We start from the raw sequence: 25,132 nt of genomic DNA, 5'->3' as shown, positions 1-25,132 counted from the left end.
AATAGGACTTCCTCTTGTTTTCTCAAGCATCTTATTTGCCACCTCAAATGGATTTTTTTAACAACTGACTCATCACCCTTCAACAATGGCTTATTCAGATTATCCATAAAAATATTTATACATAACTTTAAAGGCCTAACTTAATCCCTTATGGCAGTGGTTCTCAACCTTCCTAATGCGATGACCCTTTAATACAGTTCCTCATGTTGTGGAGATCCCCAATCATAAAATTATTTTCATTGTTACTTCGTTGCTGTAATTTTGCTACTGTTATGAAATGAGCAACCCCTGTGAAAGGGTCATTCGACCCCCAAAGGGGTTTCCGCCCACATGTTGAGAACCACTGCCTTACAGTCATTTCCCTAATTTTATGTATTGGATCTACTAATCTCCTAGGCCTTCTTTCTCATACGTTTACTCAACAACTCAACTCTCATACAATCTAGGAATAGTCATCCCACTGTGAGAAGGCACAGGTTTCCACAATAAAACAAAAGCTTCACTTATCCATTTATTTCCTTGATTCCTGTATTAGTGGTTATTAAAACAATTAGCCCTTTCCCCCTCACCTATAGCACTAGCTGTTCAAATAGCAGCTAATATCACATTTGGTCACTTATTAATTGACATAAGCATTGAGGCTGCATTAGTTATAATATTTATCAACACCATAAGACTTTATCACATTTATTACTTTCTTTCCATTATCCTCTTAACTATCTTAAAATTTGCAGTTGTGCTCACTCAAGCATACTTATTTCCCCTTCTAGTTACTCTCTACCTACATAATAGCTCATAATGGCTCACCAGACCCATGCTCATCACATCATCAACCCTAGTCCTTGACTCCTTACAGGAACTTTATCCATCCTACTTATAATCTCAGTTCTACTAATATGATTCCATTTCAATTCTATAGCTATTTTGCTAATTAGCTTAGATTCTAACATGTTAGCAATATACCAATGATGATGAGATATTGTACAAGAAATAACTTTCAAGGGTATCATAGTTCCAAAAAACTTGCATTATGGGATAATTCTATTTATCATCTCAGAAATTTTCTTCATCCTAAACTTTTCTGAGGGTATTACCACTCTAGCCTAGAGCCCAGGCCCAAGAAATAGGTGGCTGCTGCCCTTCAACCATTATAGTTTTGGAAAGCCACAGGGAATTGCTATGAGTCATCAATCATGCCAAATTCAAGAAGATCACAGGCCAGTGGGTGGAAAGTCTAGTGGATTAAGTGGCAGTGGAAGCATCTTAGTGCTGGTATGGGTCTCCATGTGACTCTTCCAGCTCCAGGCTCTAGGGTAGCTCCAGGTGTCTTGTAATCAAGAATACCAAGCAGAGATTGTGTCTTTCCTGCATCCAGAGAGCTATTTATCTCCGTAGTGCCTCCAAATGAGGTCATCAAACAGTGATCTGATTGACAGGCCAAACCCCACCCCTTCACTCTTAATAGTCTCTAATTGGCACCAGATTATGTAACTACCACACCCTTAATCCCTTAGAAATTCTGTTACTGAATACATCTATCCTTCTAGCCTCAGGGTAACTGTCGCCCGAGGCCACCATAGCCATAGAAGGAAACTGAAAACAAGAAATTCAAATCCCCACCTTCACAATCTTTCTAGGAGTATGTTGCACACTTCTGAAATCCTCAGAGGATTCTGAGACATAATTTACAATTTCTTGTGGTATTTAAGACTCAAATTTCTGAATATCAACCACATTCATGTAGTCATTAACTCAACCTTCCTTATCATTGTCTTCTTTGTTAAGTAAATATCACTTCACTTCCAATCATCATTTTGGCTTTCAAGCCATTATTTTATATTGGTATTTCATTGACATAGCACGATTATTTCTTTATGTGTCCATTTATTAATGAAGCTCTTAATCTTTTAATGTTATTAGGACAGCTGAAAATCAATCAGGTAGCTCCAGAGCCAATATGGAAATGAATCATTAACTTTATAGTTATCTTCTTATTAATTCTCTATTAGTATCTCTTCTAGTCATTGTGCTTTGATTGTCTCAACTAAATATTTCTCCAGAAAAAGGTAGTCCTTATGAATAAGGCTTCAATTCAACAGGATCTCCTGGACTTCCCTTTTCCCAAGTTTCCCTTTTCCCAATATAGCCACACCTTGGTCTTATAACAAAGAACTTCCCCAAAATTGAGATTACAGTCCAGGAATATAATCCAGAATTGTAATAAATCACATTAGGAATCATAGCTAGAAGGATATTTAGTGACTGTATCTCAACATATTATGTGATTCAAACTAGACAGTCTAGAAAAAGCAAAACTATGTAGCTAGAAGAAAAATAAGTGGTTTACAGGAGTTCAGAAGAAGCAAGAGGAACAAATAAGTGGAGTACAGGCATTTTTAGGGCAAAGAAACTATTTGATATAATGCTGCAATGATGGGCACATGATATTATGTATTTGTCAAAATTCATAGAACTGCATAATACTAACCAAGAGTAAACTCGAAGGTGAACTATGCACTTTAGTTAAAAATGATAAAATATATTAATATTTGTTCATCAATTTCACCAAATGTACCATACTAATGCAAGATGCTAATAATAGGGAAGGCTGTAGCAAGTGAAGAGACAATGGAAGTTTTCTGCATTCTGTAAACATAAATTGATCTAAAATATTATCTATGGACTTAAATTTTTAATTTAATCAACAGAAAGAAGAAAATCAAAATGATTATATCAATTGATGTAGATAGTGCGTCCAACGAAATCCAACACCTATAGGCAAAAAAAAACTTTCGGCAATCTAGGAATAAAAGGAACATTCCTCAACTTTACAAAGAACATCTACATAAATCCTACAGATGACATTACTTGTAATGAAGGATATGTCAGGAATTCAGTTGGCATCATCTCAATCAAAATTTAGCATATCCTCCCATTCTTAGTCTTATAGTCTCCTCCCTTTGCCACAGTGTTTCTATGACTGGTCCTTTGAAATGATTCCTGGTATTTACATTGATCAAATGGGAGTTGAATATACCCTCTCTTTAACAGTCTTCTAACTGGGAGCTGTGGCACTGTTGTGGTTACGCATTGGGCTGCTAACACAAGGTCAGTAGTTTGAAACCACCAGCCTTTCAACGGGAGAAAGATGAGGCTTTCTATTTCTGTAAAGATGTACTGTCTCTGAATCCCAGGGGTAGTTCTACCCTGTCCTATAGGCTCACTATGCGTCAAAATCAACTCGATGGCAGTGAATTTGGTTTTAGTTTTAATATTACATAAAGTCCAAAGGTTAGGAAAGAAGGAGAAAATAAAATAGGAAACACAAGGAGGAAGTGGGATAAGTGATGTTGTGAAAATGTTTAATGAGATGAAAAAATGTGTATGAATTATTGAGTGAAAATCTGATCTGCGTCTGCAAAATGTCATCCAATTTACAATAAAAAAGTTAACAAAAAATTCGGGATTTGTCCAACTCTGTTTATTCTTAATTCTATTGGTATAGTAAGACCATGGGATGAAAGCAAAATAAAAAAAAACAGACCAATGTTCAATGGCAGTTTGAAACCTCCAACCCCTCTGAGGGAGAAAGATCGGGTTTTCCACTCAGGAAAAAAGTTAGTCTCAGAAAGTCAAAGGGACAGCTTCACTCTGTCCTATTGGGTCACTATGAGTTGGCATTGACTTGATAGCAGTGAGTATAGAATACAAAGAGCAGGTGAAGTGGGCAGAAGAGTACACCTTTGGAGACCACCACCTGTGGAAGAGAAAAGGGCCTGAATTAATCTTATAGCCTGCAATGAAGGGCATGGGCCAGAAATCTCCTCAAAAGTCAGTTTCACTTCCTTCTCTAACCCTAATGTCAGCCTCACTCCCTACCCATATTGCAGGTACCTAAGGGGTCTGACTTTGCCTCACTACCTAGGAAACAGGCTACCCAATGCTTTCAAATAATGGACTCTTCCACTCAACATTGGCCAGGGGTGATCTTGAGATAGACCTCATCATCTTAATGGTATTTTCCATTGCCCTCCCTCCTGATCCCCCCCCCCGCTTAAGCTGTAATGGTACATTCTGGGAGTTAACCGCCGTGCCCAACGACCACAGCGGCAGACTGCAGCTCCACCGTGGGACAGCCGGCAGGTCTAGGAGGGAAGCTAGGTAAGAGGTTAAGGGCTTTATGGCTGTTCTCTGGGAGTGATTTTTTGGATGAGCCAGGCCACCATCCCTCTTGAACACCAGAGGAAGGCCTAGATCAAAATTTACAGATGAAGGGGGGTTATTTTTAGAACCAATTAAAGACAATCAGAAGAGTCCTATCCTGGCTCAGCCATTTATAAAGTGAGTACTCTGGCATGGCGAGTCATTGAATTTCTCTTCCATTCGATCAGTTAAGCTTTTTTTGGTTTCCTTTCAGGAAAAACAATTATGCTATACTCATGTTCTCCTTCCCTCAATTTTCAAGACCCTAGCTATACCTATAAGAGAGAGGTTGTTTAAAAAATCATTTTATTGAAGGCTCTTATAGCTCTTATCATAGTCCATCAGTCCATCCATTGGATGACACATTTTATCTCTAACCCTACAACCTGGGAGCAGTAGGTTCAGATATTAGGGCACAAAATAAAAACTGAAGACTCCCCTCACCTACTGGATCCGAGTCAGGTTTGACATCAACATGTTTCCCTTTCTTTTCTCCTCAATTCCAGATAACACCAAGATGCCTAAGACTGAGGAAACTGTCTCCCAGAATGATCCTACTGAAGAAGAAAGCATGCCTCGTATGTCTAAAACACCAGAGCAGAGCCAAGAAAACAGTGTCTGCCTAGAAGATCACTCTCCTGGTAGGTCTACAATTCCCTGTTATCATTTCTTTGAGTTATACAATAAAGCAGTAAGTTAAAGGGGTAGGCAACCTGTAGCTTAAGTACCTTTAAGGGACATGGAAGACTATTGAAATCTGGCATTTACCTATTTCAACTTTCTACTTATCCTTATTGTCCTCCTAGTGACTAGGACCTAGTCTGCCCCATTCCTATCCTAATCTAATCTTTATTCCAGGAGCCCTGGAAGTATAGTAGTGGGCTGCTAACATTGGGCTGTTAACCGGTAGGTTAGCAGTTTGAAATCACCAGCCACTCCCTGGGAGAAAGATGAGGCTATGTCTGCCCATAAAGACTTACAGTCTCAGAAACCCACAGGGGTAGTTCTGCCCTATTCTATAGGGTCACCATGAGTCAGAATTGACTTGATGTCAGTGAATTTGGATTGGAGTCCTTAGACACAGGATTGAGGCCACTAATTGGTAAACACAAATAAAACAGGGTTTTTTGGTTTTGTTTTTTATTCACTAAAGACATGCATTTGAAATGACTTGATGGTGGTCGAATTAGCTCAAAGTATGGATCTCATTCTTATTTGACTTTTAGATTGTAAATGTTAAACACCTAGGACGTATTTGGAGGAATTAAAAAAATATGGGCTGGAATTGGGGCATGCCCTTTTCATGTGGTCCTTTGATTATATAAAAATTAATATTGCTGTGTGGTCAAATTATTTATATCTGTTTTTATGTACATATTGTGGCCATCATTATCTAATGGAAATGAGTTCAGAAAATTCCAAGTGCTAGAATGATTGAATGTGTATTGTCTGTTTCAGAAATGTAAATATTGTGACCCAAATTCCCAAATAAATCCATGGTCATTTAGCATAATATAGTCCAAAAAGACAATTTTTCTTCCCTTGGTGAGTAGCAACTGTGGTCTTAAATGCCTGTGGGGGCCATCTAAGTTGCAACTATTGGTCTTTCCCTGGAACAAAGATTAATGAATAAAATCAAAGACACGTGGAAATAATTAGTCCAACGGACTAATGGACCATGAGAACCTCAGATCCAGAAGAGCTGGATATACCCAGCCATCACTGCCAATTGCTCTGAAAGGTATTACAATAGGAGGTCCTTGATAGAGTGGGAGAAAAATGTGGAACAAATCTCAAAATTATAAAAGAGGACCAGGCTTACTTGTCTGAAAAATACTGGTGGACCCCATGAGATTATGACCCTTAGTTACAATATTATTCTGTATAAACTACAGAAACAAATTCATATATATATACACATATATACATGCTTTATATCAAAGAACAATTGTTTATTCATAAGACATTCCAGCTCCATAAGTCTGATATTAGTTCATATGTCCAACACTAGTCCATAAATTCCTCTTCAAACTCACACAGTACATGCAATGATGCCGAATGTAGGAAGATCACAGGCCACTGGGTAGAAAGTCTTGTGGATCCAGTGGCGGTGCAAGCATCTCAGTGCTGGCTCCTTTAGTTCTCTACGTGTGTCTCTTCAACAGGAAGGTGAAGCAGAGAGAGAGAGAGAGAGGAAGTTCCCAGAATCCTCATGAGAAAGCTATGCCCATAAGGAGGCATCATCAGGCATCATGTAACTACCACAGTCACCTTTTAACCTTTAAGCCATCCCCTGGGGCACAATTTTCATAGAAATAATAGCTAGGTAGGTAGGTAGAGTAAACAATATAAAACCTGCTGGCATGCACACCTTAGAGCAGTCAATCATAAAAGACCCAAAGGGTAACATTGCCCAGGGACAAAGCTCAGAAGTTAAGAAGGCACAGGAAAGAATAAATGGCAAAGGGGAACACAGTGGAAATGTGAAGAGTACAGTTACATTGTGGGGACTGCAATCAGTGACACCAAACAAAATGTGAATGAATTGTTAATTTAGGGATTATTTTGCTCTGTACACTTCCCCCCAAGTCACAGAAAAAAAAAGTCTTGTTTTTTTTTTTTTTAATTGAGGGGCTTTAATTGACTATGCTGGTCTCTGAATAAACTAGTTGTATTTGTATAGGTTCCCTGTTGATGATTGTTGTGCCCTTTTCCAGAAAACCTCTCTGAAGGCTCTCAAGGACATTCTGTCACAGAGTTAATACATACAGTTAAGGAAGTTTCCAAAATGAGCATTGCTCATGAAATTGTAGTAAACCAAAATTTCCGTGTGGAAGAAAAAATTTTACCTCCAAACAGGTACAGACTCTTCTATGTTTTTCCGTTCTATTATTGTTGGTAGGGGTACATAGCACAAATAGCTTTCAATGAGGTTTGAAATATTTTCATTCAAAAATGCAATTAATGTTTGAGTATGTGTTAAGGAGTCTTGGTGGAGCAGTGGTTAGGCCTTCAGCTAAGTGGAAGGCTGGCATTTAAATTACCTAGCCACTTTGCAGGATATATAAATGACAGTCTGCTTCGGTAAAGATTTACAACCTTGGAGACCCCGTAGAGCCGTTCTACTCTGCCTTATAAGTTGGCTATGAGTCAGAATTTACTTTGTGGCAGTGAGTTCAAATTTTGGTTTGGAAATGTTTTAATAACTAAATGGGTAACTTTTTCTTAGACTCTATATTTTGAAGCATATTTAAATGTTCACCCTAATCACTTCTTAAATGGCCATGTAATTAAGGCATTTTTCACTTCTAGTAGCCCTCTTGATCTTCACACTTTTTAGATTTCCCAATACCTGTTTGCCAAGTATCCATGCCAAGTACAGCTTGTATGAAGATAGTTCTCACCAAGACACAGGCCACATAGAATATTCCTTAATCAACATTGACTAGTCACAAATTTAAGGACCCTGGTGGCATAATGGGCTGCTAACCACAAGGTCAACATATCAAAAGATCCAGCGGTTTAGCAGGAGAAAGACGAAGCTTTCTGCTCCTGTAAAGATTTATGGCCTCAGAAACTTAAAGGGGGCAGTTTTTCTCTGTCCTGCAGGGCAGCTATGAACCAGACTTGACTTGATGGCAGAGAGTAGAGGGAGTCACAAGATTAGAACCCTTGAATGATTCATTAATTTTTTGTGTGCCTTTACTTCCAGTCAAACTACAAATACCATTATTTTACCTAGTTCTATAACTTAAGCAGGATCTACTCCTCTAAAATGGTAAATTAAATAGGAGATTATGCTGGGACTAGTGTCTGGTATTTTTAGTAAGTTTGTTATAGTATATACAGAAGTAGGGCTAGAGCTATAGAACTCCATACCAAGTTAAAGATACCTTCTAATTCAGCATGCGGACTTTTACGAAGCCATGATGTGTGTGTCTAAAGGGATTTGGGTAATGCCTTTGCATCTGAGATTAATCCATTTATTCAAACCTGCTCTCATCTAAACATAGTTCCTGACCTGTCAATTTAATGGCTTTTCCAAACCAAAACTAAATCAAATTCATTATCAATGAGTTGATTCTGACTCATAGTGACTATATGATCTTAAATCTTCTTTGAGACATCTACAATTATTTTTGTATTAATTCTATACATAATTTTCTATTTGCTCATTTAATGGTTTTATAGTCCAGAAGGCAAGCTCACAGAAAAAATGTACGACGCTTTTTGGGACCATCTGCGAGAACAGCTATCAAGTATTCCCCCTGACTTCACCAGTGCTCTTCAACTTTTAAAAGACGTTAAAGAGGTAAGTAAACAACTTTCCATTTGTGGATATGATGCTCCCAGACCCTTGGAGTGCCAGTGGCTACAAATATTTTCAATAGTATGCATTCTTTATGAATATGGTCTGATATTTAAATAGTATATGGGAGCTTCCACATATTTGTATGTAATAAGGTTTAACAGTTAAGAGCATGCTATAACAACACAATGTTATAATCAATTAAACAAATTTCCATAGCACCCCACTATTTTTTTGTGTTGCAAGAAACAGAAATTAATAGAAGAGCTTTTACCACAAATGTTTGAAACTCACTTTAAATCTTTTAAACAAATGCGTTTTATTTTATTTTTTTAGTTTGGAGTTAATACGTATATCATTCTATAGTTCAATCACATCAAGTAGTAGTGTTTAATTGCTACCACAATCAGTTTTAACACATTCATTTCCTTCCTGGACTCCTTGACACTATCTCCCTTTTACCCCACTCCCACCACCACAGTACCCCCCTGACCCCCAGAAACCCTTATTCTACTTGCTCTCCCTATAGGTTCATCAATCCTGAGTTTCATTTACTGAAAAACAGAAAAAAAAAACCTATATCACAAGTTCAAGAGGGTGACCCCCAATGACATAACACGTGAGATGAACAAACAAAACAAAATAAATACCGATCAGGCCCAGCATGCAGTAGAGCAGAAATCAACTGCCAGGGATTTAACCCTTTGATCTATACTCATCTCTCCAACACACTCTGCTTATAACCACTTACCTCTCATCCCTCTATTATGGATAAAGGGAGATCACCAAAGTCTTATTTCTTGTGTAGTTCCCAAAAATGTATCTTCGGCTCCCCTGTCACCCATAGCCTTCTGAAAACTGGATTCTCACAAATTAGGCTCTGATACTATTCCCTCCTTCGATTTCATTTTATATGATTTAGAATCCTGTTTGACTGATGATGATGTGCTTCTTCCATGTGGACTTAGTTGCCATCTCACTTACCGTGTATACTTGTGTATAAGCTGAGTTTTTCAGCACATTTTAATGCAGTTTTTGTGGTCCAATTAGGTGCCTTGGCCGATATTCGAGTCAGTTTATACTTGAGTATGTATAGTAGATGGCTCCTTGTTTGGAGACAAGCCTTTAAGATCCAAGACACGATTTTATCTCATAGCAGGGAACCATCTAATTTCTTCACCACATTTTGCAATAGTACCTTCCTGAGGGTGAGTATCAAGCAGGGCCATGATGTAAAACTAATGGTTCTTAGGTTGGAACTAGGATTTAGTGCCAGCCCAAAACCCATTCCTGGTTCTATGTTACTTTTTAAAAAATCTGCCTTTAGCTCCGTTTCAAAACCTCATTGTGAATTTATGGTACAGAATCTTATCAATGGTCCCCATGGGGCATAATGATCTTCCATTAATATTATCTTTGATTAGCCCCTGGTACTGAATTTTTAAAGCCCTGTTGAGAGAGGGATATTGGGCCACTGTAGGCTAACTCCTTATCACAGTACCTGAATTATTCAGTTGTAAAGAATCAATCCTTCATGGCTGAATGCTATGTACACAAACAATGGGGGTTAATTGTCAGGGGAAATTTGCAATAACAATCACTGGTTTGCTGGAGTAACACATATCTTAAAATAGCATTGATGTAGCAAGACCTTGTTTGTCCGCCTACCAACAGTTCAACAATTTTGGTACAGCTGTTTCCGCTTCTTCAAACAACATGAATTTTCCATCTTAAGTCCTTGGGTTTCAAGTGTGTCTGAGCTAGAATCCCGTTCACCCAGTGGAATTTCTGCATCAGATCTCACTGATGCAGTCACTGGAGCATGCTGAGAGCTTTGACTATCCAGGATTCAATGCCCCAGCATTACAGAGCACCTGGCCTGGGTCTTCAGGATGCACCCAGAAACCAGAGTCAGTGTGGTCCATCTGGTGCATACCACCAGGAATACGCCCTACTTGGGTCGCCAAAAGCATTTTCAATCATTCCTCACCCCAAATAAAGATATTGATCTTTAGCTTTCCCTATCATGCGTTTGTGTTCCCCCAAATGTGTTTGAGCTCTTTCCCCACTCATGACTTGGTTTTACCATCACTATCTCTCATCCCTCTGATAGGGCTGTCTACCTCTCAGGGGGGACCTCATCATAGCTTTGCATGGCAGCCACTCAGTAGACAGCATTCCTTTCTCCTCCCTTGACCATTTGATCTCACCTGACGTGAAGCACCCTTCTGGCAAAATGCCCTTTAAAATACTTACCTAGTTGAAGGGATCAGGTATAAGGCATCATCAGAACAAAAAAAAATCTTACCAGAGTGAAAGAAGGGGGAAGTGCAGAGTGGATACCCAAAGCCTATTTGTGGGCCACAGGAGATCCCCTTGCAGATGGGTCTAGGGGAGGAGATGAGTCAGTCAGGGTGCGATGTAGCACTGATGAAGAATACAGCTTTCCTCCAGTTCCTAAATGCTTCTGCCCCACCCCCAACTATCATGATCCAAAATCTACCTTGCAAGACTGGATAGAGCAGAGGATGCACACTGGTGCAGATAGGAGCGGGAGGCACAGGGAATCAGGGCGGATGACGCCTTCAGGACCAGGGGTGTGAGTGGCGATACTGGGAGGGTAGAGGGAGAAGGGGTTGGAAAGAGGGAACCGATTACAAGGATCCACATGTGACCTCCTCCCTTGGGTATGGACAACAAAAGGGGGTGAAGGGAGACATTGGACAGGGCAAGATATGACAAAATAATAATATATAAATTATCAAGGACTCATGAGGGAGGGGGAAGCGGGGAGGAAGGGGAGAAAAATGATGCCAAGGGCTTAAGTGGAGAGCAAATGCTTTGAAAATGATGAGGGCAAAGAACGTACAGATGTGCTTTACACAATTGATGTATGTGTGGATTGTGATAAGAGTTGTATGAACTCCTAATAAAATGTTTAAAAAATAAAAAACAAACAAAAAATCAAATACTTACCCAAATTGGATGGTGTATGGTTCACTGACACCAGTCAGGTTCTCTATCAGCCTTTCCGCCCGCACTGTCTAACTGACTGAATGCCCTATGAACTTGATCATACGCCCATCCTGCTGCTTGTCCCTACAGCAGTGGACTCATACAGGATTTGTCCTTTTGTGATTGACTAACTGCACTCAGCATAATGTTTTCCAGATCTCTCCACGTCTTGAGGTGTTTCATAGTGTCATCACTGTTTTTCATGGATGCATAGTATTCCATTATGTGGATATATCCGAGTTTTTAATCCAACCTTTTACTGATGGGAAGTTAGGCCATTTCCAACTTCTTGCTATATTGTGGCCTGTGCTACAATGAACATGGGGGAGCATACCGCTGCGATCTATTTCTCATCTGTTTCTTTCTTCTTTGAGGAATATGCCTAGTAATGGTATTGTTGGGTCATATCGTATATCAGTTGCCATCATTTTTAGGAATCGCCATATCACTTTCCACAGTGGCTGTACGTATTTACAAGCCCACCAGAAGTAAATAGGGGTTCCATTCTCACCATACCCTCTCCAGCAGTTGTTGTTCTTCATTTTTTTAAACTTGGGCTACAATTATGGGTGCTGGATGGTATCTCTCGGTTGTTTTGACTTTCATTTCCCAGATGGCTAGTGATAGGGAGCATTTCCTCATGTGTTTATTAGCCATTCGGGTGTCATCCTTTGTGAATCATCTGTTCAGGTTCTTTTCCCGCCTTCTCAGAGGGTTTTTAGTTGGATTTTTTCTACTTGTTGTAGGGTTCTGCTATGCTGTAGCATGTAGTAATTAGTCCTTTGTCTGTTATGTCATTTCTGAATATCTTTCCCCAATCTGGGGGCTCTCTTTCCCCTCTTTTAATGAAGTCTTTCGTTGTGCACATGTCTTTTATTTTTAATAGGCCTTTTCTGCAGTGTGTTTCATTTGTTATTTCTGCGTATTCCCTGCACCAGAGCACGTACATAGATTTGTCCCAATTTTCTCACTGATGATCCTGATACCTTTGAATTTAACATTTAGGCCTTTGATCTTCTTTGAGTTGGCTTTTGTGCATGAGGTGAGCTCTGGGTCTTGTTCCAGTCTTCTGTACATGATTCTCCAGTTTTTCCAGCACTATTTTTTTAAGAGAGCATCTGCTTCCCATTGAATGATTTTAGGGCCTTTGTCAAAAAACAGTTGTCTGTATGCTGATGTTTTATTTCTGGCCTTTCTCTTCCTATCCATTGGTCCATGTATTCATCACTATACCAGTACCAGGCTGTCTTGACAACTGTAGGTTTTAAGGTTAGGTAGACGAAGACCACCTACTTTGTTCTTTGTTTAAAAAACTACTTTGTTCTTTTTGAGGCATTCTTTCCTTATCCTGGATTTCTTCCCTCTCCATGTGAGGTTGGTGATCATTTTTTCCATTTCTTTGAAGAATGATGCTGGGCTTTGGATCAGGATTACTTCCAATCTGCGTAGTGCTTTAGGTGATATTGACATTTTCTCAATATTGAGTCTTCCAGTTCACAAACATGGAATGGAATGTTCCTCCATTTGTGTAGATCCCTTCTGGTTTCTTGTAATAATGTTCTGTAGTTTTCTTTGTACACATCTTTAGGGTTTTTTGGGTTAGGTTCATTCCTAAGTGTTTCAGCTTCTGCATGGCTCTTGTGAATGATATTGTTTCCATGAGTTGTTTTTCGGTATTCCCATCACTGGTATATAGGAAAGTAATTGATTTCTGCTTATTAATCTTGGGAGTTTCTTGATGACCTTGTCTGTTCCTTCTTTTGCTATGTGTCTGTTCAAGTTCTTTATGTCCATATGCATTAATTTTGGAAAAGAATGTTTTTCTAGGCATTTGTTCACGTCCTCCAAGTTACCAAATTTTTTTTAGCATACTGTCTTTCTTAGTACTGTGCAATTAATCTTTTTATTTCATTAGGGTCTGTTGTGACTTCTGTTGTATCCCTAATTCATATATTGGCATCTGGACCTTCTTTTCCTTTGTAAAATTTGCTAGAAGTTTGTTGATTTTGTTGTTAATCCTGTCAAGGAAACAACTTTGTTTCTTTGGTTAATTTTTTCCATTGTCTTCTGTTTTTCAGTTCATTTATTTCTGCTCTAATTTTTATGATTCCCTTTTTTTTTTTTTTTGCTATTGGAAGGATTATGCTGTTGCTTCTATTCTGATTGTTGGAAGTGCTGTGTTAAGGAAGTGACCATGATTCTCACCTCTTATTTTCATGTGTGCATTTATTGCAATAAAGTGACCTCTGATAACTGCTTTTGCTTGGTCTCAATAAGTTTTTGTATGTTTTGTTTCTTTTTATCATTCTCATTAGTTTCTAGGAATTCCCTCATTATCCATTCCTTTTTGAGAAGTGAATTGCTGAGTCTCCAAGCTAATGCCTTTGTCTGTGTATTCTTTCTCTTTTTGATTTCCAGCTTAATAGCACAGTGATCTGAAAAGATAGATTGAATAATCACTATGTGTTTGAATTTTCTCAAGCTTGCCCTAGTGTGCAGTTTATTCTAAAATATGAAGCATGTGCATTGGAGAAGAATGAGGGGTTTTTTTGCTGATAAAAGTTTTTTGCTCTATAAATATCTATGAGGTCAAGTTGATCAATGGTCTTGTTCATCTCTTCCATTCCTTTGTAAGGTTTTATACCTGTTGATCTATCTTTCATTGAGAGTGGTGTAGTAAAATTATCTACTAAAATTGTTGATATAGTGATTTCTCCTTTCATCTCTTTGAGTATATGGTTGGTGAATTCTGAGAGACTTTCATTGTGCACATGTAAATATTTTATGGCTTTGATTTCTTGATGTATTGACCCTATGAGCATTATGTAATGTCATTCTTATCTCTTATTATCTTGTGTACCTTGAGATCTGTTTTGTCAGAGGTTAATATTGCCACCACTTTTTTGTTGTTGCTGTTACCATTAGCTTGGTAAATTTTTCTCAACCTTTGACTCCATGTTTCGGTCTCTCTCTCTCTCTCTCTCTCTTTTTTAGAGATATGTAGCTATTTTATTTGAATTCAATTTAAATATAATTAATGAAATAAAAACTTAGTTCCTCAGTTGCATTAGTTACATTTCTTTTTTTGTTGTTCATCGGTTTTAAAACTAATTTTATTGGGGGCCCATACAACTCTTATCACAATACTTGCATCCATTCTTTGTGTCAAATACATTTGTACATTTGTTGTTGCCATCATCCTTTTCCAAACATTTTCTTTCTACTTGAGCCCTTGGTATCAGCTTCTCATTCCCCCCACCCTCCCTCACCTTCCCTCCCTCATGAACCATTGATAATTTATAAGTTATTTTTTTCACTATATTTCAAACATCTTACACTGACCGGTGTTTCCCTTCACCCACTTTTTGGTTGTCCACCCCCTGGGAGGGGTTACATGGTAAAATACTGCTCTCAATATTGGTCCTGGGGGTGTTATCTATCCTGGATTCCCTGTGTTGCCAGCTCTTATCTGCACCTGTGTATACATGCTCTGGTCTAGCCGGATATGTAAGGTAGAATTTGGGTCATGATAGTGGTGGGGGGTAGAAAATATTAAAGAACCAGACAAAGTTGTATGTTTAAATGGTGCTATACTGTATCCTGAATGACTCGTCTCCTCCTTGTGACCCTTCTATAAGGGATTTCCAATTGTCTACAGATAGGCTTTGGGTCTCCAGTATGCACTTCCCCCTCATTCCCAATGATACGACATTTTGTTCTAGGTCTTTGATGCCTAATTCTTGATCCTATTGACACCTCATGATCACAAAGGCTGGTGTGTTTTTTCCATGTGGGCTTTGTTGCTTCACAGCTAGATGGCTGCTTTAAGACCCCAGACATTGTATCTTTTGATAGCTGGGCACCATCAGCTTTCTTCACCATATTTGCTTATACACCCATTTGGTCTTCAGAGATCATGTCAAGAAGGTGAGCATCATGGAATGCCAGGTTATTAGAATAAAGTGTTTTTGCGTTAAGGCCCAATGTCCATCTGCTACCTTAATACTAAACTTATAAATATATTTACATATGTACATGCTTATATTTAGACCTGTAGAAATGACCTTTGTCTCCCAATTCTTTCCTCTATTTCTTTTTACTTTCCTCTTGTCCCACTATCATGTTCAGCCTTCATTTGGGTTTCAGTAATTCCTCTTGGCTACATTGCCATTGATCAAGCCTTATCAGGCCTTCTATAGCCTCCTTGCATTGATTTTAGATCACTTGTTTCCTTTCCCTGGGTTCCTTAACCCCCCACTACCTTTCCCCACCTCCCCTCTCCCATGTCCCCCCAGTCCCATTGTTTTCTCCTCCGGACAGTTTATTCCACCTGTCTTATCTAGACAGACATGGAGAGACAATAATAAGCATGCAAACAAGGCAGAGCAAAACAAAACAACAAAAAAAACCAAAAAAACAAATGCCAACAACAAAAAATGATGATGACAAAGAAAAGCCTATAAGTAGTTCCAGGTCTATTTGTTCACCTTTACGTGTGTTTTCCCTTCAACTCTGATGGTACCATGCCCTGGCCCCAAAGACTATTTTTTATATTCACAGGGACTTTGTTGCTTTTCTCCTAGACATCCCTCACTGACCCATAGCATTACGAGAGATAATATTGGAGGCAAGGCAAGGTGTGGGATTGTGCCTGATCTGACCCCACCACACTGGGACGAAATGCTAAGAGCGTGCAACAGAGAAACTTAAACTTATTTAATGAAAATACTTTTTCAAGTGGCCTTTGATATTTCTCTTGGTCTATTTTGTTCTTTTGACGTTCCGTAAGAAAAATGCAGCTATTGAGTTGATTCTGACTCAAACTTATACAGTAAATCTTTTTTTATATATACAGTAAATCTTCACATTAACAGATAACTTCAACTTTCTCCTGCTGAGTAGTTAATGAGTTTGAACCACTGACTTTGAAGTAACTGTCAGATGCTTACCCGACAGAACCACAGGGCCTCTTAAGCTAAAAATGCCCTGCTCCTTTATTAAGGATGCTTCATCACCACAAAGTAGTGCATATTATATATCTTTTGTACACTACATTTCTTTTTGTCACATTTTATCTTATTCTGAGTAGGAAGCAATAATGGCACCATTTTTCTTTTTTTAGAGTGAAATGCCATAAATCAAAGATGTAACTATCTTTAATTTCTTTTTTAAACATTTTATTAGGGGTTCATACAACTCTTATCACAATCCATACATACATCAATTGTGTAAAGCACATCTGTACATTCTTTACCCTCATCATTCTCAAAGCATTTGCTCTCCACTTAAGCCCTTTGCATCAGGTCCTCTTTTTTCCCCTCCCTCCCCACTCCCCCCTCCCCCATGAGCCCTTGATCATTTATATAAATTGTTTTGTCATATCTTGCCCTGTCTGACATCTCCCTTCACCCCCTTTTCTGTTGTCCATCCCCCAGGGAGGAGGAAACATGTAGATCCTTGTAATCGGTTCCCACTCACCCTCTACCCTCCCAGTATCACCCCTCACACCCCTGGTCCTGAAGGTATCATCCACCCTGGATTCCCTGTGCCTCCAGCTCCTATCTGCACCAGTGTACAACCTCTGCTCTACCCAGACTTTCAAGGTAGAATTCGGATCATGGTAGTTGGGGGGAGGAAGCATTTATGAACTGGAGGAAATCTGTGTTCTTCATCGATGCTACATTGCACCTTGACTGACCCATCTCCTCCCCTAGACCCCTCTGTGAGGGGATCTCCAGTGCCCGATAAATGGGCCTTGGGTCTCCACTCTGCACTTCCCCTTCATTCACTCTGGTAAGAGTGGCACCGTTTCTATAACATATTAGTGAAGCTTTGGATTATAACTGGCCTTTAAACAAAAATAAATCATATTATCTTAGAAATTTAGAGACCCAGCTTCCCAGCAGACATAGTCTGGGTAGTCTTTGGCTTAAGGACTGTTTAGTAGGGAAAGTCTGGGGTTCTAAAAAGAATGTGGTTCTTTTTATTTCTTTTTCTGGGCAGGCCTTACTATCCCTACTCTTACCACGCCAAGTTCGCCTTAAAAATGAGATAGAAGAAAATCTGGACATGGATCTTCTCAAGCAAGAATCAGAACATGGGGCCCTGGATGTGAATCGTCTCTCTAACTACATTCTTAATTTGATGATCCAGTTGTGTGCCCCAGTTAGAGATGGAGCAGTGAAGAAACTAAAAGACGTAACCGATCCTGTGCTTTTATTGAAGTGAGAAGCTAGATATACTGACCCTGAAATCAATCTCTGATATTGAGTCAGAAAACCCCTTGGCCAGACATTATATTAAATCCTGTACAGATATTCTGTACTGAAAGTAGAACTCCTATATCTCTTCATGTTCCTGGTTTTTGATTTCCAATTGCAACTTCTCAGGGCCCCTTTGGTGACCACTAGATCACTTGGGCCCACTTGTATAACATGATGCCACCGAGGCAGTGTATACTAACCCTTTCTTCTATACTTTTAAATTCCCCAAAACACTACCTTTGAGTTTATTTTGATTCAGGGTGAGCCTATAGACCCTATCGGACAGGGTACAATTGCTTCTATGGGTTTCAGTACTATAACCCTTTATGGAGGTAGAAAGCCTCATCTTTTACTGCAGAACGTTTGAGAGTTTTAAACTCTTGACCTTGTACTTAGGAGCCTAATCTGTAACCATGCCACCTGGCTCCTTATATTTCAACTAGTCCTTCCTAAATATTATCCCTTTTGTCCCAATTCAAACCCTATGAGAAGGTAGGGATGGGGATTATTTTTTATTTACAGCTAGAGAAATCATGACCCAGAAAAATAAAGTGATTTCCCCAGCAAATTATAAATTGAATCACTTAAAATTTTTAATTGCCCCTAGAAAGTGCCCAGCATTTTAGTGGTTTTCTTTCCACTGAGCATTCCATTTCTTAGATGACGGAGTCACTTAATGGAAAGAGCTCTGAAGTTGTAGCTTAAAAGGCCTGAAGACGTATTTATCCCTGGGCCTCAGCTTCTGATCAATGTCTTTTTTAAGGAATTGAAATAGGACTTAATTATAAGACCACTTCTAACTTTAGACACTGATTTTTAGAATGCTTGCTTAGATTATCCACCTCCGTATAAGATTTCCTTTCATAGTGTGAATATTTTATACCTTTATGTGACAGAGGCATCTTCCATGTTCTGGGCCAAATGAGAGTGGACATGATAAACTACACTATCCAGAATCTTCGACCCTACCTGCAGGAACATTCCATTGAGTATGAACGAGCTAAATTCCAGGAACTCCTCAACAAGAAACCTAGTACGTTTAAAATGTAACAAAACTAGAGGGGATATTTGATTTTTAAACTTTTTTAACAGAAATTTTCTTTTGTGGGTATGAAGTAGGAGTAAGGAGCATTTATCTGAGAGTGAAAGACCTATAAAAGCACATCTTTATTGACCAAGAGTCTATTTTAAATAAAGCATTGATATTTAAGCTCTGGAATTTGAAGGTACTTACTTATTCCTTTATCAACCATAGATCTCCTGGATCACACCACCAAGTGGCTAACCAAAGCAACAGCAGATGTGACTGCATCACTTGCATGTTTTGAATCCACTAGTTCCTCTTCTAATAGCTTTGAGACCCCCAGCCTCACAATGGTGCTGTACCAGGGTTACCTGAACCTCCTCCTCTGGGATACAGAAGATGATGAGTTTCCTGAGGTAGGAATGTGTCTGTAGAAATTGCCTTATTCTAGTGTGTTTAAGACATCTACCAGAACCTTTCTCTCCTGACAGCTTGCTCTTTCTTCCCTCACCAGACTTTGCTAATGGACAGAGGTAGGCTGAAAGAAATGGCGTTTCAGTTGGACCAGTTAACTGTCTTGGCATCTGTCTTGCTAGTGGCCAGAAGTTTCTCTGGAAACGTTTTATTTAACTCACCTACATTTGTGGATAAATTGAAATCCATAACCAAAGTCCTGACAGAGGACTTTAACTCCAGGTAAACTTCATAGATTTTTCTTAAAGTGGAAATAGTATATACTGTGTGGTATATAGGCATCATAAATCACACAAAAGCCCTTACTAAACATCTGCAACATTTGTTGGTGTTTTTGGATAAGTGGCACTGAGGCTTGGGATAGAGAAAAATAACACTGCCTTCCAAACAAACAAGGGAGTGTGCTGGCCATCTTGCCTCAAATGATTCATTAATGCGTTTGCTGCAAATGACTGGTATTTTGTATATCCAGAAGTTAATCACTTTGTCGATGATATTAACTGTACATCCACTATGGGTAGGCCATCTAATAAAAGTAAAAGGAGTAATTAGAAGTCTACATTTATTAATAGATTTACAATTTAATTGTTAAACTAGGAAATCAGCAATGGGAAATACTTAAGAAAATGTAAAATTAACATTGAGTTAGAGTAAAGTTTGTGGGTCCAAAGAATAAAGAATGACCTAAGGATGGGCCCAAACCCTTTCTAGTTTATTTTACTTTCTTCAGAGTGGAATCTGGTACTGCATGGATAAACTAGTTGATAGCTTGAAGCTAATAGTGAAAATATTGTACTTGGTCCTGGGTCCTAGTACAGGGCTACGTCTCTTACTAGATCATCAGTGTTTTTAATTGTGCAGTGTCTTTTGGAGCTTGATAACATGTTGTCCTTCAGAACAATCCAAAGTCTCATTTATGTAATTTACCCAAATAGATGGGTTGCAAGTGAATATCAAAGTATGGACTCCCTGGGCCTTACTTATTTTCATGCCATGACCAATCTGGTGTCAATTTTCTGTCCTTAATTGTCTAGGCCTGAAGAGGCTATGCTAAGTGTGAGTGAGCAGCTGTCTCAGGAAATCCATCAAGGCCTCGAGGACATGGGCCTCACTGCCCTGAGCAGTGACAACACAACATCTCTAATAGGTCAACTTCAAAACATTGTAAAGAAGGATAACTGTGTTCGTACCGTCATAGGTAAGAATCCCCATGGTGGTGAGAACAAGACAATAAATTGGGGCATGGGATGATAGAACCAACTCAATAAGTCAGTTATCGAACCATTTAAAAGTGGAAAAGCATTGAGCAAGCCTTTCTATTTAGTTTCCTCATCTATTATGTGCAGGACTGAAAGAGATCCAAGACTTAAAAGTGATCATAGAGTTTTAAGGTGGTTCTGTATCAGGATTATGTAATTTTAGGGGTTGGGTACTTCCCCAACAGGCCTGCTAAGTAGTGGTTATGCATGGGCTGCTAACTGCAAAATCAGCAATTTGAAACCACCAGCTACTCTGCAGGAGAAAAACAGGGCTTTCTTCTTCCATAAAGAGTTACAATATCAGAAACTCATAAGGGTGAATCTACCCTGTCCTATGAGTTGGGATCTACTCACTGGCAGTGAGTTTGCTTTGGCTGGCATGGGAGGAAGTTTTCAGCATGGGGACTTTAAATCCACCAAACCTATTTTGCTCTCAGTTTTTGTTTTTTGTTTTTTGTTTTTCTTTCTGGACAGTCCTGAAGTCCCTCCATGTAATTTACTTCTTTCTCCTTTTATTCTTATAAAATGATGCAGGCCCAACTTACCTTCTTTTGAACCAGGGCTGGGACCTGCGTAAAGATTGTTACATCCCACCCAAATTGCTGTACAATTGGTTGGCTAATCGCATCAAATAATGTTATATGGATGATCACATCCATCTTCTTGTTAAGTCAAATACACAACCGAATGTCATTTATAGATACATAAAGCAAACTTTTGAATATCTAAAAATTTAGCAGCTCACCAGCTTTTGGTTGTTCATCATCTTTGGGTGTTTAACCATTGTCTAAATCAAAGCAAAACAAAGCACATCTAATTTATGTGGTTTATCCAAATGAGTGGGTGGGTTAGTGGATATCTCAGTTAATATTGAAAAACTAATTTAAAATTTAGGTTAGTGGCAATCTTAGGGAGTACAAGGGCATTACTAATTTCTGTGGAAATGTCTTTTGTTTTTCCCTGCTCACAGATCAGCGAATCCGATTGTTCCTCAAAAGCTGTTTTATTCGTGGCATACAGGAATCTTTGTTAGACTTTCCTGGAGGCCTTATTCTTATCAAGGAGGAGCTGGAAGAATTGGGAAGGAGATTTGTTAACCTAATGTATCGTAATCAGCAGGTATTTAGCCCCTACTATGTTGAGATCTTCAAAAATATCATCCATCCAGTTCAGGACTCAGGAAGGGAACTGTAATCTGATAGTGACAGGAGCCAATACTGACATCTGGAACCTGGGAGAGACGGTTTTTGGATGACATCATATGTGGCCCTCAGGGCAGCCAGCCCTCCTACACTCTGCATCCAAGACAGAAGGCTGTAGAAGTCAAGCATGTAAACAGCAACTAGACCAACCCACTTCAAAAATAAAATTCTGAGCTGCAAGAAAATCTCCGTTTCTTCTTTTTTTTTCAGTTGAAGCCAGATCCTGGGAACTCAAATAGCTGAGAAGCTAGTGAGCCCTTGATTTTCCCCTTGACTGGATGGTCACTGTCCCATATGCATGCTTCAGCAGCTGAGACACTAGGTGCTAGCATTATTTACTCCATGGCAAATATGTTCTTTGTGAACTATTCCATAATCCTTTTGGAATTATTCAGTGTATGAGTATAAGGACTCTGGAAACAGCAATTCACTGAATCACAGATCAAGGGAGTACAGAAAATCCCATTTCCAGTGTCCAAATTCCCTATGGCTTTAAAGGATATAGCAATAGATAACATTTATGTTGTGGTGGGAGGTTTGAAGCAGTGTGATACTGTGTATTGGATGAAGGTTTATATTATCTATTTACTAGAATTCAGCTGAGGACAGGTCTTGACTTCCATGAGATGTTTCTCATTCAAGTGCTCTCGACATAAAGTCTTGGATAAGGGCACCAAACCCAAGAAGTTAGGGCAGTGACTGATTGGAATCATTTATCCCTAATCTTGTTCTATAGCTTTATAAATTTTCCTGTTCCCTTCTCCTTGGCCTTATCAGTGTTTCTTATAGAAATGTTGTTGTTACTCAAGAATGGGGCATTCAGCCATCATCCTTATTATCATTTAAGTCTTGAATAAAGTGACACCACAAATGAAGGCTATTTTAGGAAGGACCTGGCCTTGTTACTCGAGTTTACACAAATTAATCCCATCATTCTCAAGCCAAGCGTAGCAGATCAATAACAATCAAAGAAACGTTTCAGTTTAGATATAACAAACTCATGGCCATTCAGTTGGCTCTGACTCATAGCAGGCTTATAGGACAGGGTAGAACTACCCTGCGGGTTTCTAAAACTAAACTTTAACAGGAGTACAAAACGTCATATCCTTTCAAGGAGCAGCTGGTGGTTTCGAAATGCTGACCTTGCAGTTAGCAGCCCAATGTTTAACCACTACAGTAAGAGAGTGAAATAGAAAGTAATTACATGCTATCTTAAATGGGTGAAAAAAATACTTACAATTTCATGGGTTAGAAGGAATGGAGGATAACATACATAACCCCGATAGGGGATTTGAGTTCCATTCCTCCCAGGGTAACCTATTAATTGATTTCCTTTTTTTGAAGGGTAGATCCCAAATGGGTCACAAAACTGGTAAACAAGGGGATAGTTTTATTTGGCAGTACACACAAAAAAGCAGGGGGATGGATAACTCAAAGATTCTAATCTTGTGACACGCTTGCCCAGCAAAAAGATCAGAGATAACAAGGGCGGTATATTCAGTAAAAAGGGAATGAGGCTTGCCTAGTTATGTTTTCAAGTATCGTTTGAAAATATTGACATTTTATTCTTTAAATGTTTCTAGAAAATATGAAATACAGCAAGGAATTTTTTATTACATTTCAAGGCTTGAGAATAATTATTTGTGGTTTGATCTGCCCTCTGAAAATGCAGTAACTTCATCAACCAGCAGCACCATCAGACGCTACATAGTTCTAGGCTGAGGTGGTCCAGATGCAGCCCCAACTGACCCACCACAGTGACATCCCTGTCCTCCAGAAACGAAGAAAGTAGCTCTGTCCTCCGGAACCAAGGGGGCTGTGGCCTGGCCCTATGGAACTGAGAAGCAGCTTTCCTCACTTTTTTTCTGAGCCCTCACCAGAATTACAGTTAACATACGTAATTCTACCACTTCGGCCATCTAGGCTTTATTATCAGACACCTTAAAATCCTTCCAGCCTCTACCCATTACTAACTTTCCCATTTTTAGATATTGCAACAACCTCGGCCTTTCCAGTCCCTAAATCTTCCTCTAGGGTTTTACTAGAACAAGGTAACACAAACCGACTAACAAAACTAAACAAATGTTATTCTAGAGTTCTGAAGATCATTCTTGTTAGGTGCCATTGAATCAGTTCCAACTAATACTGGCCCTATGTACAACACAATGAAACCCTATGCAGTCCTGTGAAATGCTCACAATCGTGCTTACGTTAGAGTTCATCTGTGCAACCGCTGTGCTATCTGCCTTTCTAAAGTCTTCCCTTTGTGCTGCTTCACTACTTAACAAGCACGGTGCCCTTCCCCAGCCAGATTTGTTTGCTAACACCATAGTCCAACTGCATTCATTTTTCTTTGTTTTTCTTATTTAATGTTCAAATTTCACACGCATATGACTTGGGTCAGGCACACCTTAATCCTCAAAGTAACATCCTGGTTTTTCAATACTCTAATGAATTCTTGTGCAGCAGATTTACCTAATGCAATACATCCTGTGGTCTCAAGAATTCCTTGGTTTGTGGCAGCAAACTTGCATCTTCACATGAACATCTTTCCTTCTGTGTTCTTTCACTGTGCCTCTTCCCTTTTTATAAGGACACTGATTATATTGAATTAGTACCCACTGTACTTTGGTATGATCTCATGTTAATATATCTGCCAAGACAATATTTACGAATATTTACAGTTACTAGGATGTAGAACTTGAACATATTCTTGAGCGAGACAAACTTCAACCAATAACACCATCCTAGTGGGTGTGATGGTGGTTCAGTGTCACAAACAGTTAAGTGCTCAACAGCTAGCCAGAAGGTTGATGGTTCAAACACAACTAGAGTTGTCTCAGAAGACAAGACTGGCAATCTGCTTACAAAATGTCACAGCCTTGAAAACCCTATTGAGGCATGCTACTTTGCACACACGGAGTCGCCAGGAATCAGAATTTATGTCCTGACAACTAACAGAAAAGTGTGTATGACATGGTATTTCATTATGGCTTTGATTTGTATTTCCTGAATGACTAATGATTTTGACCATATTTTCGTGTGCTTATTAGACATTTATATAATCTAGAGAAGGGTCTATTCCAATCATTTACTTTTTTAAATAGAGTTTTATATTCATGGTGAAGTCATGATATATATGCTCCAGAAAGCAAATGACTACACTTATTTAATTTAATATTGCATTCCATTACGTAGCCCACATACCAGAGTAACATCATTGAGTATGATATTTTTTAGTCATGATAGAATTCATTGTTTAAAATGAAGCCATCTGTACCTACTAAGAAAATGTTTCTGCGGGTTTCCTTTATCACATCTCCATAGAGTTCCCTCTGAGAAAAATCCCCACAGCTACATCCGCATCAGATAGATGTGTGTGA

The 25,132-nt window shown here is 39.0% G+C and overlaps 1 protein-coding gene across 1 annotated transcript; it reads left to right on the top strand.

Moving 5' to 3' along the window:
• Positions 1-4,720: 4,720 nt before the first annotated feature.
• On the top strand, positions 4,721-21,741 carry LOC142433634 (T-complex protein 11-like X-linked protein 2). The gene is made up of 9 exons (XM_075538429.1): positions 4,721-4,844; positions 6,960-7,062; positions 8,395-8,515; positions 17,531-17,751; positions 18,687-18,823; positions 19,046-19,230; positions 19,329-19,510; positions 20,323-20,486; positions 21,518-21,741. Exons 1-9 carry the CDS (start codon positions 4,721-4,723, stop codon positions 21,739-21,741), a joined length of 1,461 nt encoding a protein of 486 aa, XP_075394544.1.
• The last annotated feature ends 3,391 nt before the right edge of the window (positions 21,742-25,132 follow it).

This window comes from Tenrec ecaudatus, chromosome X (assembly GCF_050624435.1).
Source record: "Tenrec ecaudatus isolate mTenEca1 chromosome X, mTenEca1.hap1, whole genome shotgun sequence".
Classification (NCBI taxonomy): Eukaryota; Metazoa; Chordata; class Mammalia; order Afrosoricida; family Tenrecidae; genus Tenrec; species Tenrec ecaudatus.
This window is presented reverse-complemented; position numbering and strand designations above follow the sequence as displayed.

What these genes read in the sequence shown, in the direction of transcription:
- LOC142433634 (XM_075538429.1), top strand. Translation starts at nt 4,721, where the DNA reads ATGCCTAAGACTGAGGAAACTGTCTCCCAGAATGATCCTACTGAAGAA. An exon ending in GATCCTGTGCTTTTATTGAA is followed by an intron (nt 17,752 to 18,686) that starts GTGAGAAGCTAG and finishes TTTATGTGACAG; the next exon opens with AGGCATCTTCCATGTTCTGG. An exon ending in CTGTGTTCGTACCGTCATAG is followed by an intron (nt 20,487 to 21,517) that starts GTAAGAATCCCC and finishes CCCTGCTCACAG; the next exon opens with ATCAGCGAATCCGATTGTTC.